This window comes from Penicillium verrucosum (assembly GCF_028828655.1).
Source record: "Penicillium verrucosum strain IBT 35672 chromosome Unknown utg000002l_segment0_segment0, whole genome shotgun sequence".
Lineage (NCBI taxonomy): Eukaryota > Fungi > Ascomycota > Eurotiomycetes > Eurotiales > Aspergillaceae > Penicillium > Penicillium verrucosum.
Genome location: NW_026643211.1, coordinates 5,215,926 through 5,234,304, shown reverse-complemented (window position 1 = coordinate 5,234,304; position 18,379 = coordinate 5,215,926). Strand labels below are relative to the sequence as shown.

The 18,379-nt window shown below is 47.7% G+C and overlaps 9 protein-coding genes across 9 annotated transcripts; 8 read left to right on the top strand and 1 right to left on the bottom strand.

The window, feature by feature from the left end:
• Positions 1-383: 383 nt before the first annotated feature.
• N7516_007583 (uncharacterized protein) lies at positions 384-1,291 on the top strand (the record flags this gene model as incomplete). The annotated part of the gene is made up of 2 exons (XM_057220303.1): positions 384-434; positions 485-1,291. 2 exons carry the CDS (start codon positions 384-386, stop codon positions 1,289-1,291), a joined length of 858 nt encoding a protein of 285 aa, XP_057074394.1.
• Positions 1,292-2,036: 745 nt separating this feature from the next.
• On the bottom strand, positions 2,037-3,978 carry N7516_007582 (sulfatase family protein; the record flags this gene model as incomplete). Its single annotated transcript, XM_057220302.1, has 5 exons — positions 2,037-2,375; positions 2,433-2,545; positions 2,594-3,077; positions 3,139-3,602; positions 3,660-3,978. 5 exons carry the CDS (start codon positions 3,976-3,978, stop codon positions 2,037-2,039), a joined length of 1,719 nt encoding a protein of 572 aa, XP_057074393.1.
• Positions 3,979-5,567: 1,589 nt separating this feature from the next.
• Positions 5,568-7,070, top strand: N7516_007581 (uncharacterized protein; the record flags this gene model as incomplete). Its single annotated transcript, XM_057220301.1, has 1 exon — positions 5,568-7,070. The coding sequence occupies one exon, from the start codon at positions 5,568-5,570 to the stop codon at positions 7,068-7,070; it is 1,503 nt and encodes a 500-aa protein (XP_057074392.1).
• A 366-nt stretch (positions 7,071-7,436) lies between these two features.
• N7516_007580 (uncharacterized protein) lies at positions 7,437-7,649 on the top strand (the record flags this gene model as incomplete). The annotated part of the gene is made up of 1 exon (XM_057220300.1): positions 7,437-7,649. One exon carries the CDS (start codon positions 7,437-7,439, stop codon positions 7,647-7,649), a length of 213 nt encoding a protein of 70 aa, XP_057074391.1.
• Positions 7,650-7,758: 109 nt separating this feature from the next.
• On the top strand, positions 7,759-9,131 carry N7516_007579 (uncharacterized protein; the record flags this gene model as incomplete). The annotated part of the gene is made up of 4 exons (XM_057220299.1): positions 7,759-7,920; positions 7,967-8,200; positions 8,247-8,585; positions 8,658-9,131. 4 exons carry the CDS (start codon positions 7,759-7,761, stop codon positions 9,129-9,131), a joined length of 1,209 nt encoding a protein of 402 aa, XP_057074390.1.
• A 726-nt stretch (positions 9,132-9,857) lies between these two features.
• Positions 9,858-11,136, top strand: N7516_007578 (uncharacterized protein; the record flags this gene model as incomplete). Its single annotated transcript, XM_057220298.1, has 2 exons — positions 9,858-10,635; positions 10,682-11,136. The coding sequence occupies 2 exons, from the start codon at positions 9,858-9,860 to the stop codon at positions 11,134-11,136; spliced, it is 1,233 nt and encodes a 410-aa protein (XP_057074389.1).
• A 1,021-nt stretch (positions 11,137-12,157) lies between these two features.
• N7516_007577 (uncharacterized protein) lies at positions 12,158-13,150 on the top strand (the record flags this gene model as incomplete). The annotated part of the gene is made up of 1 exon (XM_057220297.1): positions 12,158-13,150. One exon carries the CDS (start codon positions 12,158-12,160, stop codon positions 13,148-13,150), a length of 993 nt encoding a protein of 330 aa, XP_057074388.1.
• A 595-nt stretch (positions 13,151-13,745) lies between these two features.
• N7516_007576 (biotin synthase) lies at positions 13,746-14,981 on the top strand (the record flags this gene model as incomplete). The annotated part of the gene is made up of 2 exons (XM_057220296.1): positions 13,746-13,946; positions 14,019-14,981. The coding sequence occupies 2 exons, from the start codon at positions 13,746-13,748 to the stop codon at positions 14,979-14,981; spliced, it is 1,164 nt and encodes a 387-aa protein (XP_057074387.1).
• Positions 14,982-15,872: 891 nt separating this feature from the next.
• N7516_007575 (sterol desaturase family protein) lies at positions 15,873-16,919 on the top strand (the record flags this gene model as incomplete). Its single annotated transcript, XM_057220295.1, has 1 exon — positions 15,873-16,919. The coding sequence occupies one exon, from the start codon at positions 15,873-15,875 to the stop codon at positions 16,917-16,919; it is 1,047 nt and encodes a 348-aa protein (XP_057074386.1).
• Positions 16,920-18,379: the final 1,460 nt, after the last annotated feature.

Below are 18,379 nucleotides of genomic sequence, written 5' to 3'. Positions count from 1 at the left end.
AAGGATGAATCAGTAGAATCCTAACTCATAATTATCTTTTTTAGTATTAAACTTAAGGAACTAGTCTATATCCTGCGGCTTAAGCTTGATTAATAGTTCGGTGAGAGGGTGACGCCGCTTTTGATTGGTGTTACCCTGCACACATAAAGCGGCCTTGGCAGAATGCATGGATTAGTCAAAATATCAGTTGGAATAGTTTGCATAGTTTGTATAGTCATCCCTTCAATATATTAGCACACCAAAGGCTCCTTCACATCTCCTCTTCGTGCCACCTATCTTGCGAATTCTTTCTTCCCACACTCTTCATCTGTTCCAAGCAATGTGGTATCCCTTAGATATCGTGTTTGGTTCAGTCTTCAAGGCCTTGCGAGGTCGGACACAGCATGCTAGTGACTGAAGCGTGTGATACGTCTTGTCCACAAATCTCAGCAATTGTAAGCCATAAGGGGCGTTTGTTGACTCCTTTGATTACTAATTGTTGTAGGATGCCCGTGGCTGTAATGAAGATACAGATACTATGTCCCATGTTGAAATCATCGAAGTGTCCCGATATTACCCCCCAGGGGTTTCAGAGATTATCGGTCGCGGTGGCGAGTGTTTCGTCGGAGCTATTGATGAATTTACGGTCTTGAAATATCCATGTATTCCTGGCGATTGCGAGAGCATTCAGATAGAGGCCCAGCTTCTCGAGGTCATCGGAAGCCATCCCCGTATTATCGCCTTAAAAGGCGTGAGAGAAGATGGTCTCGTGCTGCAACGCGCATCAAATGGTTCTTTGAATGACTATCTTAAATCACAGTCGGTTATAGCTCTCGATAGGAGGCTACTCTGGTGCAAACAAGCTGCCGAAGCAATCAGTTATATTCATGGAAAAAGGGTCATCCACTGTGATATAAACCTTCGGAATCTTCTACTGGATCAGAATCTCGATATATTACTTGCAGACTTTCAGGGGATGTCGAAGTCCGCTGATGGGACCACTTTATTAGATGGACTCTCTCGGGAGTGCTCAAAGTCATACCAGCCTCGAGTCCATGGAGATTATGCATGTGTGGCGACCGATCTTTTTGCGCTTGGTTCCGCTATCTACTTTATTATGACCGGACACGAGGTCTTTCCTGAACTTGATAGCTTGGAGGATGATGAAGAGATCCTATCACGCTTCCAATATGGGCTCTTCCCGAATGACAATCATCCTTGCTCTCAAATTACAGAAAAATGTTGGAAGCAGCAGTATCGGCAGGCTGCTGAGGTTGTTTCTGATCTAACTAACCTTGGTATTTTGAATTGAATGTACTATTGGTGAAGCTACTAGGGACCAGAGAGAGAGAGAAGAAAAGGTTAATTCCTACAAACATGCAGAGAGCTACTTATGTAGGTAGCCAGCCTGACAAACAAGGCCTAATCGATCAGGTGTCCATCTCCATCTCAACAACTATCTTGCTTGAAGACCTGGAAGGTAATACCCTATCTCTCTCACTAACTGGAGAAGACCTTTCAATTCATCAAATCTGTTGGGTAGTGCGCTGTCCTGTTGGCCTCAACACAACCGTATATAGCTGGCCCAGTAACAGCTAGATATATCTATGGACGATAGCTACTCCGATAAAGCGGAAACCTCCTCGGTTCTCGGGCTGAGCTTGTTGAACCGAATTTCTATCCATTTCACCCGTTCAAAAGAAAGAATGCCGACACGTAGAGGAAATAGCCTCGGCACTGGCATTTCCTCGGATACCCATGCGATTTTCTTTCCCACTTGTTTTAACGAGACACACCGATTGCGCCTTGACTGATCTATGCGGTACTGTACTGCCGCGGGAGGGGTTGGAATGTAGCCAAAACACCATGGATCCGATGGACCCACTAATCGGCAAACCTGGCATTGCTAGTTTAGTGAGGGGAACCGTCCACGAGTCTCTAAACAAATTGTGAGTTTCGAAAGATCATTGACTTTAGTATGCTCTATGATAGGCCTAACCAACTAGTCATCCAGTTTCATTTATCGAATGCCTAATTCTGAGATACACGTTCAATCTTTAAACCCAGGACTCCACACTATATCCATCTCTGAAAGCGAGAGCATTCTGGGGTCCTTCGGCATCGATCTCATAGCCATAGACGCAGCGGTCAAAGGAGACTTTTGGCTGGGACTCATAGAAGTCATCATACTTATTATCCAATGCATCTCGGAGGTTCGTCACTAAGCCGTCCGGGTGTAGAGTATCCCAGGGCTTGATACATTCGGAGCCAATGCATGACTTGAGTACCATGAGGAGGGCATCCAATCTTGGAATTACTTTCGACATTGGGTGTCCGAGAATCTTCACCCTTTTAGCACCTCTCTTCCAGAGATTCTTCACCTGGTAAGGGTCCGTCTTTCGAAATGTGGTCAGTTGAGTCAATTTAGCGGTTTGGTTATGATTAAGACTTACACTCATGTCATAGAGCTCATGCTCGTTATTACACCACACGGAGTAGAACAAGTTATAGTCAGGGGCAAGCACGCGAACGGCCTTGAAGGTGTTGTTCGGCACAAATTGGGCCCCTACAAGCATTAGTGTATAACAGATTGAGAAGTAATATGTAGACGAACCGGGCTTTGAGAAGGCACCTTCGAGTATCCCCCGTCCCCAAAATTCAACCGCAATATGTTCATGGAGATCTCCACTAGTTTTAGAAGTTGGCATTGGTGTTCCATCAAAGTCAGATCTCGGATTAAGCCCAGCTAGCTGGAATACTGTGGGAGCAATGTCAATGTGTGTGGTAACCCTATTATCCGTATGGCTCTCTGCGACACCAGGCCCGCGCAATATGAAAGGAACTCGGATATCTTCCTCGAAGCCACAGGTTTTCCCAGGAGGAAGTCGGTGCTGAGAGATATGGAAACCATTATCCGAGGTGTAGATAATGAAGGTATTATTGATCTTTCCGGATCTTTCAAGACGTATAATTAGTTGGTCAACTAGCTCGTCGACACCCTGAAGGGAACGAAGGCGCTGGCGATAATAATGGTCATTGTAATCTATGACGGTCTGATTCTGGTATGGAAGATCATGAATCCAACTCACGCCACTCGGCTATAAAGACAACTCTGTTAGAAGGCGACAATTTTATATATCACTAATAATAGGCACTTACGTGTTTGGGGTTGAAGTTGGCTGTTCGAGGTACCCTCGCATCTGGGAAGAGATGCTTATGGTGTTCTTCAGGGATGGGATCGTCCATTCCGCCACCATGTGTTCCATTCATGTTCGAATGCGGTGCAATAGGTGTTACAGCCATAAAGAAAGGTCGTTCGCCAACTAGGGCGTCGTCTAGGAATCCCATCGCCTTCTCGCGTATAACCTCGGTCGTGTGACGGCCTAGGTAATTGGTAGGCTTTTCGTGATTTCTCTGGTACGTGGTATTCAAAAAGTCATATGTATAAGGGTCTAGGAGAAAGTCTGATCCGTTGAAGCCTGCAGCATGTGGACTGGCATAGTTCTCAAGAGATTGACCGTTCATCAGCTTTCCAGTATAGTAGGTGTCATAGCCCGCCTGTTGCATCCAGACAGGAAGGTAGTTCTCGTTGAATCCGCGTTCAACAAACTTAGGGTATCCCCCTAGAAAGATCCATCAAATCTAAATCGAATGGGAGGATTGGAAAGGATATGGCTTACCCCAGGGTGGATTAACATCGGTTACGTTGGTGTTATGTGCGTGGCGCCCAGTGAGCAAACTGACACGAGATGGACAGCACAAAGCGGTAGTGACGAAGTGGTTGGCAAATGTTGTGCCTTTCTTTGCCATATGCTTGATAGTCAATGGCATATAGGACATCGAATTCAACTTCAGATCCTGGTCATCTGTCATTATGAAGAGAAAGTTGGGCTTTGAGGCAGCGGGAAGCTGGTCCGACAGTTGGGAATCCTCATAAGAGTCATCTGTAGCCACACTGGCTACCAAGAAGCCTAAGCTAAGGAGTATTTTCAGCTTCATTATGGTTAAAACTGTAAAGGTAGAAGGAAAAAGTCCGTCTCGGCTGATGTGATTGTTAGGGTGTATTGTGGTGATACTCGAGACTTTTATACTCGAAGCCTTTACCCATACACCTTTCAATTAACTTCACCATTCTCCTCCTGTGCGGAATAAGATACGTGGAGTCATTTCCGCATTAAACTCTGGACAAAGATGTAACTTTCTGCTAAACCCCACAGATTCCGCGACTTCACGATGACCCCACAACCGGTAGGACGAGCGATCTCAACAACAAAGTTTCTCGAAAACCCGGGGAGTCAGTGCCCTGTCAAATTCATTCCCTGGAAGACGCATTCGATTTTGCGACTATGGGATATTCAGGAGACTTATCATGTTTCATGACAGCTAGCTGTCTTACTTGTAAATTAGCTGGCTATTAGGGTACGATATACAAAACACAACTAGCAAGGGCTACCCCTTTAGGACGGCCTCCCACTACTGACAGCTACGCACCCATAAGGAGCACCTGTATAGAAGGCTAAATCAAATAAAACATGATACATACACCAAATCATCTTGTATGCCAAGAAGAAGAACCGTGCTATCGCTAGTGGACAGACCATACGATCTAACGTAGAGACATTCCTAATATAACCTCGGGTGTCGTATTGTATAGCCCACTCACTCCGTGGACGGGGTGGTAGGGGCGATATAACCGGTGTAGAAATCCTTACTATGTAGACTAAAATACTATAGTCCTGGTACTATTTCCACATTAACTAGGTCGGGTCAGTGATCACTAAAACCACTAATGTCGATCATATAGGTGAAATGCGGGGTTACCAATTCATCTACCCCGCATCCTATACGCACCCGTGCAGTGCGGCACTTGCCGGGAGTTAGATGGTTTATCCATTACTATAATGGATATAGATTCTTCCAACTAGAATACAAGTATAAGCCGACAGTAGTGGGCCGGCTGATGTACACTGCCGACCCATAACGGGCTCGGTAGTTGTCTTGTTAGCACCAGTAGGTTGATTTCCCTATAGTCCAGAATCCCCTAGGATCCCTCTTAATTCTAATCAAACTTAGTGTTAGTGTGACGATGCATAATATCAAGGGTTCTGCCTAGAGCAACGAGGACGGACACTGTCAAAGTCCAATGTTGAATATATGGATTTACATGACATCCTTACCATGTAGATCATGTGACTTCGAGTACCAGGCATGCTGTTTAGTTATCATAACCGCACAGAATTGTAAAACAAAAGGGTTTGTTATTTTAGTTAGAGTTATCAGCATCTGCTAGTTGTACCATACATTTGCAATCCAGACAGATTTCTACCAGTTATCGCATACATCAGTGAATGTATGACCTCTCAGGTCCACAATTGCTAGACGAAACAAGGGTGAGGATATAATAATGTATATAATAATGTATGTTATTGATCTTGAAAATAAAAGGGTTTTAAGACACAATCTAACAAGTGGGTCCTATATATACAGAAAGGAGCCAATGAAATGATGGTATCCGGCTGACAGAACACAAAAAGATCTCCTTTCTTGGTGATAGGGGTCCAGCTCCTCCTCACCTAACCTCCCACATCATGGTGAGAACATCGCAGATTGCGCGGGATTCAACCGAAGAACCCATCCGATGGATCCAACGAGACTATGTCGACCATCAAGGCAACCCGGTCATTTTGGGGAAGGTGGCTAGCCACGGAAGGCAGTTTTATCAACCAGAGCCAAACGAACTCGAGGCGTACCGACTTCAAGTATACAGCACGACTCCCATCCAGCCGGAAGAGTTCAACAATCTGTACGAATATTTTTACTCGGAATTCGACCAGTTTCCCTTTCTAGAAATTTACTCATACAACCCACCGGATGGTCTGGCTTGCGTGGAACATCAGCGTCACGAAATTGCTTATCGAAAGCGTCTTCAGGCTGGACAGCGGGGAGGCCTTCCGCCTTTGATCCCCACGATGAAAATTGGATTTAAGGGCGAGTTCATGTCAGGATTCTGTTTCCTTCTCACGTCTAAAAGCTATCTCCAAGGTGCATACCGTGATAATGACCACGGTACCGGCCCCTACTGGATTACCTTCGATCGGAGTCTTCCAGCTGTTACGAAGGAGCTCCCTATGATAAAACGTCTTGGTAGCCCCGCGACTAAGCTTCAAACTTTTGCGGAGGGGGGTATCTCAGTTGATCCAGAAATTCGCGATATCAATGTGGATATTACGACAAATCAGAACGGATTCGGCTTTGATATAAAAGATCTTATGATAGGACGCTATTCGACATATGTTTATGGGCAATTTGATTATGGGCTATATGAACCGTCCCCGCCCGCATTGTCCGAGACTCTCACTATACAACATATCCAAGAGGCTTTAGAGCAGCAACAAACGGCGGAAATCCAATCCCTTAATTTGAATGTATTTCGAATTATATGGGGATCTGAGAGGAGTACTATCACTATCACGAACAAGTCTTTGGATAGTCAATGTGACCTTCAGTACGTGATCTATGTCCAGTTCCTCGCGGATATCGAGATCAAGCAGGAAAGGTCCAATCTCCTAGAGACAACCGCACGCACATTCACTGCAGCCATCATCTCCTATCTCCCCGTCTCCAAAACAATTTACTTCGAGTTCAGGATCCCCACCTCCTCCTCCTTATCTTCCCTCATATCTGCGCCACCCAACGGATTTGACATCGGTGCCTCCCACGAATTCCAGGCGGGCTCAGGAACGTTTATACGGGCATTGCCTCAGGGTTCGCGTGACTATTCCTTCCGCCCGTTCTCCTATTACTATTTTACAGTGGTTCTTGATAAGCCTACCTTCATTCATGAGCCCGGTGTGCTATTCTTCACTCTCTGGGCCGACCCCGCGCTAGAAATTGAAATTGACCCCGACTCTATCACGGATCCTATCATTGAGACTCGTCGGAGTGCTGGTATCTATGAAGCTACGAGAAGACTCGGCATGCTTTCGGTGGCAGAGAATATCCAGGATAGTGCAAGGAAGCTCACGCGAGAGGAGCATAGGGAATTGTTGTCTTTGTCACCGGAGGAGTACGAAGAGAAGATGAACTTCTAGTGTTTATTGACCAACAAATCAAGGGAAAGGGTATGGCGTCAGAGGTAGTCGTCTCTATGAAAGAGGCGATAAGTAGAAATCTCCCTCATATACCAATTACCCTACACGGCTATCACTTCACTCTAGGTCAATACAGTAAGTATGAATCATAACACACCAACATAAAACATGTTACTGGCTCTAGCTTGATGGTGGTCAATTGTCCTCAATTCTCCTGATGAATCTGGGCGGCAAGCCCCGGTCCGCTTGCTATGGATTTGCAGTTATTCTTCTATATATAGGTAGGCTAGGTGTATTCTTACCTTCGTATACATTTCAATGCTCCATTGGAAGTACAGGAGTAAATAGATCCATGATAAATTAAACATGGCAGAAGCTGTTTACAACTCAACTATAAATCACCTCTACCAGCCTTCCCCTCTCCGCATCCTCATCCCCCATCCCCCGGAACAATCCATTCTGGATCTCCATCAGATCACGCGGATCGCCGAATTCTACCGCTGCCCCGTCATCCAGCACCAGAATACGATCAAAATCAGCGACCGTGCTGAGACGGTGCGCAATGACAAGGAGAGTTGAGGATGTCCGGCCAAACCTTGCTCTCAGCGCCTCCTGGATCTGGGAATCGGTGGTGTGGTCGACCGCCGATGTAGCCTCGTCTAGTATGAGGATCTTGGGGTTGCAGACGATGGCACGCGCGAGACAGAGTAGTCATCAGGAGCAGGGGAGGAAATTACACGAGGCGCTGGGTCTGGCTATTGAGGACATTATCGAGCGGTGGTGGACGGATGAGGAAGCGCGGTTTCCACAGCGGATGCCGCTGGAGCCCCAGGAAGAAGACCTTTTGCGCGTGAGTCTTATCGATCTGTAAACAAAATATAGTACTCATCATGTAGTGGATGGACCAAAACAAGGCCTTGATCCGCCCGTACAAAGAATGCCAAGGGTCCTGGCGACCAGACTTTCTCTTGGAAGAGGATGACCCAAGTAAGATGGAGAGCTTCCGTGTGTGCGAGATCAACGGTCGATTCTGCTGGAATGGCTATGTGCAGACGGCCTTTGCCCAAGAGGGAGTGTCCGTCTTCAATCTTGACAAAAAGGGATTGCAGCACGGAGCCGAGCCGGAAGAGGTATGTAAGCAAGAGTATCATCTAGTAGATTGCTAATCCCTCTTAGATTCTAGGTGGATTGCTTGGGCTGTTCAACCATAATCTTCCACTGCATCTGCTGAAAGAGGAGGAACGTGGGATGGATATCCACATGTTTGTGACTTTTATAGAGGAGCGTCTCGGTATCAGACCACGGCTTATCACTTCCAAAGAGTTGCGATTGATCCCTGATGGAGAGAGCAAGACGGGCTATAAACTGTGCTATCTGGCGAGCCCACAGACGCCGGCTGAGCGCATATTTACCCTTGCTTCTGGCGAGGTGGCCGAGGAGATCCATCAGGTCGGCCTGGGACTCCACCAGTGCCAATTCCGTGCCCTCTCACCAGAGATGATGAAGGAGCTTAGCGTGCGCGGCTTTAACGACATGCGGACCATCCTACTGACGCACGACAAGCGAATGCTGGGAATCATCTTATAGGAGTTGAGTATGCTGGTATCCAGAAAGGTCCTCTCCTCGGAACAAGCCACAAGGCTCGAAAACGGCATAACTCCCACCATCCTGCCCGGTTCAGTCGAGCTAGAGGACTTGATTAGCCGCTCACAGCTCAAGGATGGCTACATTCTCAAACCCATTCGTAGTGGAAAGGGGGCAGGGATCCTATTTGGAGATCAGTTGAGCCACGCAGACTGGCAGGAAAAGTTGGAGCAGCTGAAATGCCCGCAGCTCAAGCCGAGAAAGACGGTGTATGTCGTCCAACGCCGAATCAATCAATTATACTATGATATCACCATTGGACTGACCGGCAAGCCAACTGCCTGCCACATGGTTGGGACTTATCATGCAGTCAACGGGCAATTCCTGGGGCTGGGAGGCTGGAGATGCAGTCCTGGGAGGCTTTGTGCAGTGGCTGATGGTGCCACTTGGACATGTTCTGTTGTGCAATCAAACTAATGGTGTTTCCAAGGTCGTTTGTTTGGTTACATACCTAGGTAGTGAGTCAGATACCGTAATACATGTATGGTCATTATAGACCCACTAAAACTTTAATGACCCACTGATAAAGCTCTGGTGGAGCCGGCAAACTCTCTCTTCCGCCACGGCAATCATCATTGGCCAATGGGAACGCCATCGCACAGTCAGCTCACAGTCAGCGTTCATGGATGGTTCCCAGCGGGTTCCTGACCCAGCAAACGCATTAAGTATCTTCCAAGGTTTTATATATGAGTTAGTAATACAAAATCTACTTAGGTACCCCTTGAGTATAATACTTTTCTGTTGGCCCTCAAACCAGTTAGGGAAAATATAAGAAAACATAAAAACCTTGGAAGATATAGATAGTTCGAAGTAAGTCTTAGTGAACCATACTTTGATAAGAGATAGTTGAAGGAAATTATCTAGGTATCTAACCATTATATACTCCATATGGTGCTATTTCTAACTACGACCAAGTTAATTATATATTCGTATACTGTCATGTCATGCACTTTATATATCGGAGCCTGGTCTATCTGAGCGTAATGCTCAGATATAGTGGTCTTTTGGCCTAGTTTGTAACTCGCCAGTCCAGGGGCAGGTTGTAACATAAATCTGATTGACCGAGCCGATCCGATCAGTTTAAACCAGTTTTGGAGCTCGTGTCCAGCTCTACCTCATGTTGGATGGAATATTCAATCAAAGATGAAAGGGGAACTTGCTGTGTCGGGCTATGCGCCTCGCACAGCCAGCAAATTAAAACCTTTCCTCTTGTCTTTTTGCCTCGTTAGTCTGCTCTGCCTCGCCTTCTATCACCGTCTCCCCGGCGTCACCCTTCTTCGGCCTGCCCGCCATTTCAATCTTGAACAACTGCTCCTCTCCGTCCCCGACGCTACCAAAGCCCGCCAATGGAGTGTCCACTACACCTCTGAGCTCCGTTTCCCCGGCCAAACTCTCCCCAGTGGTCATTGGACACAGGAAAAATGGAAAGAGTTCGGCATCGACACGACGTCCATCCAGGCCTACCCCCTACCACTCCCATTGCCGCTTCCCGTGTCAAGCCGCCTAGCTCTTGTGAATCAGACCGATGGGGAAGTGCTCTACGAGGCCGCGCTGACCGAAAATGCAACTGATCCCAACCCACTCACAGGCGAGATCCTGAATGCCCCCCAGTTCGTTGCTTTTGCTCCCAGCTTCAAAATCAACGCGTCGGTTGTGTATGCCAACCATGGACGGCTGGAAGATTTCGAGGATCTGGCCCGGGCGAATGTCAGTGTGATGGGGAAGATCGCCATCGTCAAGTTTGGGTTGCCGGGGAGCAAGTTCTACGAGATTCTGCAGCAGACGGGCATTATGGGATGGATTGTCTACCGGGATCCAGAGGTGGATGGGGAGATTACCGAGGCGAATGGGTATCTTGCGTATCCAGATGGTCCGGCTCGAGCACCGAGTAGTGTTTTTCGACAGAATGGGGCGCATCCGGGTAGGACTCTTTTCTTGTCGGGTTGTTCTCTTGCTTACTTGAACAGGCAAGGATAGTGAACCGGTTCCTGCCATGGCCATCTCATATGCGGATGCGGTTCCAATCTTGAAAGCCCTCAATGGCATTGGGCCTCGCGCAGACGACCTGAATTCGAGATGGCAGGGCGGGCAACTCGGATACCGGGGCGTTGGATACAACGTTGGCCCTTCGCCTCCGAACATTGTTTTAGTCATGCAAAACAAAATGAAGGACTCTAACGCGACGCTATACACGTTGGTTGGCGAGATCGAAGGACAAATCAAAGACGAGGTTGTCATCATCGGCAACCACCGCGACGCGTGGGCCACGGGTGCTACCGACCCAGCCAGCGGCTCTGCGGCCTTGAATGAGGTCGTCCGCGCCTTTGGAACGGCGGTCCGGAATGGCTGGCGACCTCTGCGGACTCTTATCTTCATCAGCTGGGACGGCAATGAAATAGGCTTATTCGGATCCGCAAATTAGGTCAAGAATAATCCCCCTGGCTGTTCAACCGCACCGTCGCCTATTTAGAAACCGTCGCGGCGGTCTCGGGCCCCAACTTGTATTTCCAATTCAGTCCGTTGCTTGGTTCGCTGGTGCGCGACGTGACGGGTCAGATCCAGTCCCCGAACCAGACGATAGCAGGACAGACGGTGCTGGATGTTTGAGGCGGCGACTTACGGGCCGAAGGGGGTGGTGACTCGACTCCATTTAATCGAAAAACCATCACGTCTGGCCAGTTTGGGTTTGAACGAGTATATGCGCTCATCAAGTTTGGTTTATCACTTGTGTCAATAGGTGTACATAGAATAAGTCCCCATCGTTCATTGGTGTTCCTGTCGCATAGAGGGTACTATGTAGCCTTGGAAGTAAATAGCTCAACAATTTACCAGATTGAAACAGTCCATGATGATTTCTCGCGTCATCTAGAGCTAGGTGAGTAGGCAGTGCTGCTGAATTATTTGGACCGCCGCAGCCGAATTCTGTTACATCGGGGACATGAATACAAATGCAAGTTGCTTCGCAACACACTAAGCAGGGGTCTAGCGCTAACTAGTGCCAAAGTACTTTTTCTTTCCCTGTTCCTCGAGTCTGCCTTGGAAAGGAATAGCCTTGTGTTGACATTGAGCTTGGATTGTGGCGCCTGGAAATCAAGTCAGGTATTCACTAAGACAGGTCATGTTTTATGATATGCTTCATTGCGCGAAGCAGAATCAGATAATCAGACCAACAAAACACAGCCTCGTCGGCTACTGCAGCTTCCCTGTTAAGCGCTTTCACCTAGGAAAACCGTTGCCTACATTGCGTAGGTGGCTATGCTGCTAGCTGTGGCTTCACAGGAAAGCGTCCTAGAATTGGATGCCGTTGGCAATATAAAACAAGAGGCTAGTCCTACCTGAAAGTGCTTCAACTGAGCCATTCTCAAGAGTACTCAGCTCTTGTCCGACAACCCTTCTCTGAATTATTGACCAGCATCATATTTATCAATCCTTATATCAACTCAATGTCGTGTCCTACCAGTTGCACCCCATTGAAACGAGTTCTCAATGACCGCGTCATCCCCCTAGATGGAAAGATACCTTGCCTGGGAAAGACCCTCAAAGGCCAATACTGCAAGGCTCCGCTAGCGCGTGATAGACAAAGCGAAGCTTTATGCTTACTTGAGTGCTGCATCTATTGCTCCAGACCAGGTGGCCGACCACTGAAGTATGCGATCAAAGATCTCGCAATCTTGCTCGTCCACCAGCAACACAGTGGCGAGCAGGATGCTGCGTATACTAGATGGAGAAATATGGTGAAGGAATATAAGAATAAGAGGGAGAAGCCCCCGCGGAAACACCATCGAGAACTTGATCAAACCCTGGATCGCCCGCAGGAATATTATTCCGATATGTTCGACGACCGTGTCGCTCCACAACCGGTCAAACATCGAAGGGACACGCATATTGTTAAGCGCAGTGAATCAGATCGAACCAGTCGCCTGAGCTATCCAGCGACACCCAGAACCCCGCAACATCGAACCATCGAGGCTAATGAACCCATCGAGGATGACAAGCCTGCTCAACACCCGGTGATTCATCCCACTCCGCCCAGCTCGGAATTGCCAACAGAAGGCTGCAAGTCTGTGTCTGTGTCTGTCCAAACCGAGGCCTATGAGGTATACACACCTATCACCTTGTGGTCATGCTTGTTCGGGTTAATCCTGCAATGCGGGGTCATGATTTGCAGCCTTTTTAAGATTCAATTTGGTCTTGTTCAATTTTGCGACCGTGCAGGGAATGTGAAAAAGGGCTCACTGGACTTTAAGTTCGAATTGGGTATCCGGTGGACATTAACGGGTTTGATGCCACGATGGGTGATTTTCATGGGGACTTCCTTTGTAGCATTGTCTGTTTTGCTTGGGTCATGGCTTGGGTTATTGTGTATATGTTGGATTGGGGTGCAATTGCAGGAAAGTCCTATCGAGTTGAAATATGAAGCCTATAGGCTGAGATAGGAATATAAACATTTGAAGCGTTGATGAATTCCGCATTCCACCGGAGATCAATTCGGTCAAATGGGGAACATTTGATTGGTTGGATAGGGTAATGTGGATAGCCCAGCTAAGAAATTGAAAAGGATCACTTTGACTTGGAAACAAATAGAATAATATGTTCATCTTGTTATAATATATATGAATAGGTATATATATAAGATATAAGATATAATATTACCGTTAAATGGTGGAATAAAGAACATCCCCCAAAAGGGAAATGCTTGGACAAATAAGAAATCAGTTAATTCCAACCCGAGGATAACCACACACTAATTAACAATGTTGGGATAACTCAACAGAGTATGGAGTACCCAGGTATATATGGAGTACGAATCAATTCAACCATATCACATGAAGAATCAAATCACCAAAATAACACTCCCCCTGTAAATCTTACTCCAATGAGCCGACCGCACGTCTTCTCCACACGATTGTCCCGGTGAATCACTCCAGGGTCTGCCCCTCTCGAGTCATCCCGTTATACTACTCCATAGGTACTCTCTCTCTCTCTCTCTCTCTTTCCTCTACTTTCTCTCTCCTCAACATATATAGCACCATGTCACTTCCCATTCGATCATTGTCACGAACGTTGGTACGGTCCTACGGTACTGTCCAAGGTCCACCCAGTGCCTCGTTGAGTAGCATCCCCATCACTTTAACCGACGCTACGGGTGCTACCGCTCCCCGGACCACTTGGACTCGAGATGAAGTCAAGCAAATTTATGAGACCCCATTGAGCCAACTCACATACGCGGCAGTAAGTGAAATTTACACATAATTAACATAATAACCCTGATACCGAGTTTGAGCTAAATTGATCCTCCTCTAGGCTGCTGTGCACCGCCGCTTTCATGACCCCTCCGCTATTCAGATGTGCACCTTGATGAACATCAAGACCGGTGGATGCAGTGAGGATTGCTCGTACTGTGCTCAGTCATCCAAGCACAACACGGGCCTAAAGGCCACCAAGATGAGCCCCGTCGACGATGTCCTCACCAAGGCTCGCAATGCCAAGGCCAATGGTAGCACTCGGTTCTGTATGGGCGCGGCTTGGCGCGACATGCGTGGCCGTAAGACCAGTCTCAAGAACGTCAAGCAGATGATCACCGGAATCCGCGAGATGAACATGGAGGTCTGCGTGACCCTAGGCATGATCGACGAACACCAGGCCAAGGAGCTGAAAGACGCTGGCCTGACCGCATACAACCACAACCTCGATACCTCGCGTGAATTCTACCCCACCATCATCACCACCCGCTCCTACGACGAGCGCCTGAAGACGCTCTCGCACGTGCGCGATGCCGGTATCAATGTCTGCTCGGGCGGTATCCTCGGTCTGGGTGAGACTGACACCGACCGCATTGGTCTCCTGCACACGGTTTCCAGCCTGCCTGCCCACCCCGAATCCTTCCCTGTTAATGCCCTCGTCCCCATCCCCGGTACTCCTCTCGGCGACCGCAAGATGATCCCCTTCGACCGCTTGCTGCGCACCGTCGCCACTGCCCGTATTGTCATGCCCAGTACCATTGTCCGCTTGGCTGCCGGTCGCATCGCGCTTTCGGAAGAGCAGCAGATTGCCTGTTTCCAAGCAGGTGCTAACGCTGTCTTCACCGGTGAGAAGATGCTTACTACTGACTGCAATGGCTGGGACGAGGACCGTGTCATGTTCGACCGCTGGGGATACTACCCCATGAAGAGCTTTGAGAAGCCTGGATTCAAGGCTGATGCCACTGCTCCTACTCCGCCTGTGAACTCCGAGGCTACTTCTGCGCCGGTCGCAGCGAGCGCTTAGATTTATAGTTAGATCTGTTGCTTCTATATGACTGCGTCAATAGTTTGGATCGAAACGATCCTGCAAAATGCAATTGTCAATGATACAATTCAATAAGACTTCCACCTTCACTCCTGGGTACATGACAAGGTACCCGTGAAGTCATGGTAATATAATAATGTATCAGGTCAACCGCCCTTGCCCAATGATAAGGTGAATAGCCAGATACTAAAACGAGAAAACGTATATTTCCACATCGTCAAGACGAACTTGTCGACCTCGGGAACACTATATAGGTACAAAGCATCAACCACTACATATGTACCTAGGTAGTTGATCCTCTTCTGTGTTTTCCCCCACCCCCTACCCCATACCCCGCTTGCAAAATTCAAGACTTCACGTCCAAAATTTTAGTATTAAGCCCAACAATGATAGAAACCCCAGAGCCAATCGAAATCCATTGGTGCTCCACTCTAGGCGATCAAATGCTGCAATACCGAGGCTCAAGCCGGACGCATGGTGTCAACTCGACATATTGGCCCACGTCTTCTTCACCTACTATTCGGCAGAGATCAATCTTCACACGTCGGATCGCAGTGGTTCCCCTTTTTGTTTCAATCATGAACCCCACGATCTTCATTTTAGTCTCCAGGTGAGGTTTAGCCACCCTCCCAACGCCAACTTTTTGCGGAGAATTCACATGCTTGCGCCGATCCTCGCCAAATCCGCATAGTCTCTACCATCTCCTATTCACTCGCTTTATAGGTTTTGTTGGGGTAAACTGACCCATATATGGATATTGACACATCACTATTCACATGGTGTTTCATAACCGATGCCCTCACGGGAATGATATAAACAGAATGATTGCCGCCATGGATGGCCGAAAAAAATCCAACTCCAACATCCATCATGGATTCCAAACCGCTATCCAAAGATTCTATGCAATCAACATGGCGCACAGCCCCTCGCAGCGAATGGAATATCAGTCATTACCTGCTCGACGCCCTCAACGCCCACCCCATCGACCTAAACAAGGAGGTGCCAGTGCATAGCAAAGACGAGAAAGTGCCCTACATGCCGCAGTGGTATCTCCAACGCTGGGTTCTCTTCTACGCAGCCCTTCCCCTTCTCCTGCACGAGACGTACATGGCATTCACCGGCCGCACCATGGGCCCAATCACAGCCTTCAACTTCTACTTCTTCGCCTTCAACGCAACAGTAATCTACCAAGTACACATCCTCCGACGTCTCGGCCACAAATACGGCTTCTTAGACGGCGACAAGCACACCCGGGATGGCGTCCCCGACGTCGGCGTCGCGAAAGTAGTAGCCTCCCTATACAAAACCACAGGATCGCGAATGATCCTCTCAATCCTCCTCTCCTACAACAAAACCCAAAGACCCTCACAGATGTCCTGGGTCTGGCTCCCCCTTGAAATCGGCCTGTATGGCATCGTCCTCGACTTCTGGTTCTACTGGTACCACCGACTGATGCACGACGTGAGCTATCTGTGGAAATACCACCGTACCCACCATCTCACTAAACATCCGAATCCGCTCCTCGCCGCGTACGCAGACCACGAGCAGGAATTCTTCGATATGGTTGGCGTGCCCATGATGACGTACTTTACTTTGAAACTGTTTGGTTTGCCCATGGGCTTCTATGAGTGGTGGGTTTGTCATCAATACGTTGCGTTTGCGGAGGTCTTTGGTCATAGTGGACTGCGTATGCATTCGGGTGTGCCGTCGACGATGGGATGGTTGTTGCAGATGCTTAGTGCGGAGATTGTTATCGAGGACCATGATTTGCATCATCGGAAGGGTTGGCGGAAGAGTCATAACTATGGGAAGCAGACGAGGTTGTGGGATCGGATCTTTGGGACTTGTACGGAGCGTATTGAGTCGGCGGAGGGAAATGTGGATTATGAGAATACGGCGGAGATGCCTTTGTTCTAGGGGGTTAGGTGGTTGTTGTTCGTGTGAATGATGAGAAATTGGACTGGAATGATGCTTGTTTCTTGATTTTGGATTATCCTCTATATTATAACTAGCTCAGTCTTTTATGAATTATGCCACTTTATGACTTGAAATGTGAGAAAGGATAGAATCGACACATCCATTAAACATATCGAGCTAGATTGCCCTTGGCGTGTAATTTGATCCTATTTTCTTTCTGCTCTCTCTTTCGTTCTCTCGCACGTCCTGAAGCTACAACTTCCGAGCAACGAAATAACACTACGCCGCCTCGTCCGATCAGCACTCTCCGGTGCCACACAAATCCCCATCCTTTTACCCAAGATCTTTAGACCGTTTGTCTGTAAGAGTTACTTTCAACACAAGAAAATAATACATATTACTCGTCTCCACAGCTACAGAGAAAGAGCTTCACCCACATTTACCGATTACCTCTGCAACTATATGAGATTATTTCCACGTAGAAGGGAAGATATCTTCGCCGCCATATCCCCCCCCCAATATACATCAACGACATCCTGTTCAGGAGGGAAAGACATATCCGATGACATGGCAATGAGCATGGGTCCTGCATGTCGTAGATCATCCCGCCTGCCGTCTCCCATCATCCCCGTAAACCCACATATTACATTCCAGTTTCTACTACAGGCAACATGCTCGAGTTACTATCGTCAAGCACGTCTATTACAATGCCATCTTTCCCATCACGGGAATCTCAATAGAGTCTGCATATACAATATTTGTCTTTAGGGTCATGCAATAACATGGCATGTATGCCGAGGACGGAGCAGGTTTAACGTAGTTATGAAAGATTCTCTGCCATAATATAGATAGATCTTTTACGTTTGGTCAACGCTTGGTGTGTGTAATACCCTGCTTCTACTAGGGGGGACACTATATCCAGCCCCCCTATTCGTAATACCTCTGTTATCCTCATATGCTGTATACCGATAAATGATTACATGCGCGAGCGATAATGGAAGACACTGGGTACCTCCCGGGACACTCGGGGTTTATTTACCTTTAGGAGAAGCCGACATTTGTCCGAACCATATGTCAGGGTTACTCGGATTAATCTATATATAGTCCAAGGCATAAAATAACTAAATCTTGCGAAAGTACGGGATAGGTCGTCGGTGAGATTTTGTGTCTCGGAGAAATGGGCGATGAAAAAGTTGGAATGGCGCTACCCGCGTTAATTCCCACGTGGTTTCAATCCAGGAGAACCGCTAACTAGTTAGTTAACTAGTTAGTTAGATTCTGTATGTTGTACATGTACGACTATGTCGGGCAGGAAGAAGCGAAAGTTTAATCTGATTCATGAAAGGGTGAAATTAGTCTGAGACAATTTTACAGACCAAGCCTAGCAACTTTCCAACCCAGTTGCGAGGAGCTAAGTATTTACATAATATACAAGATCCAAATTCGTGACGGCGTAGGCT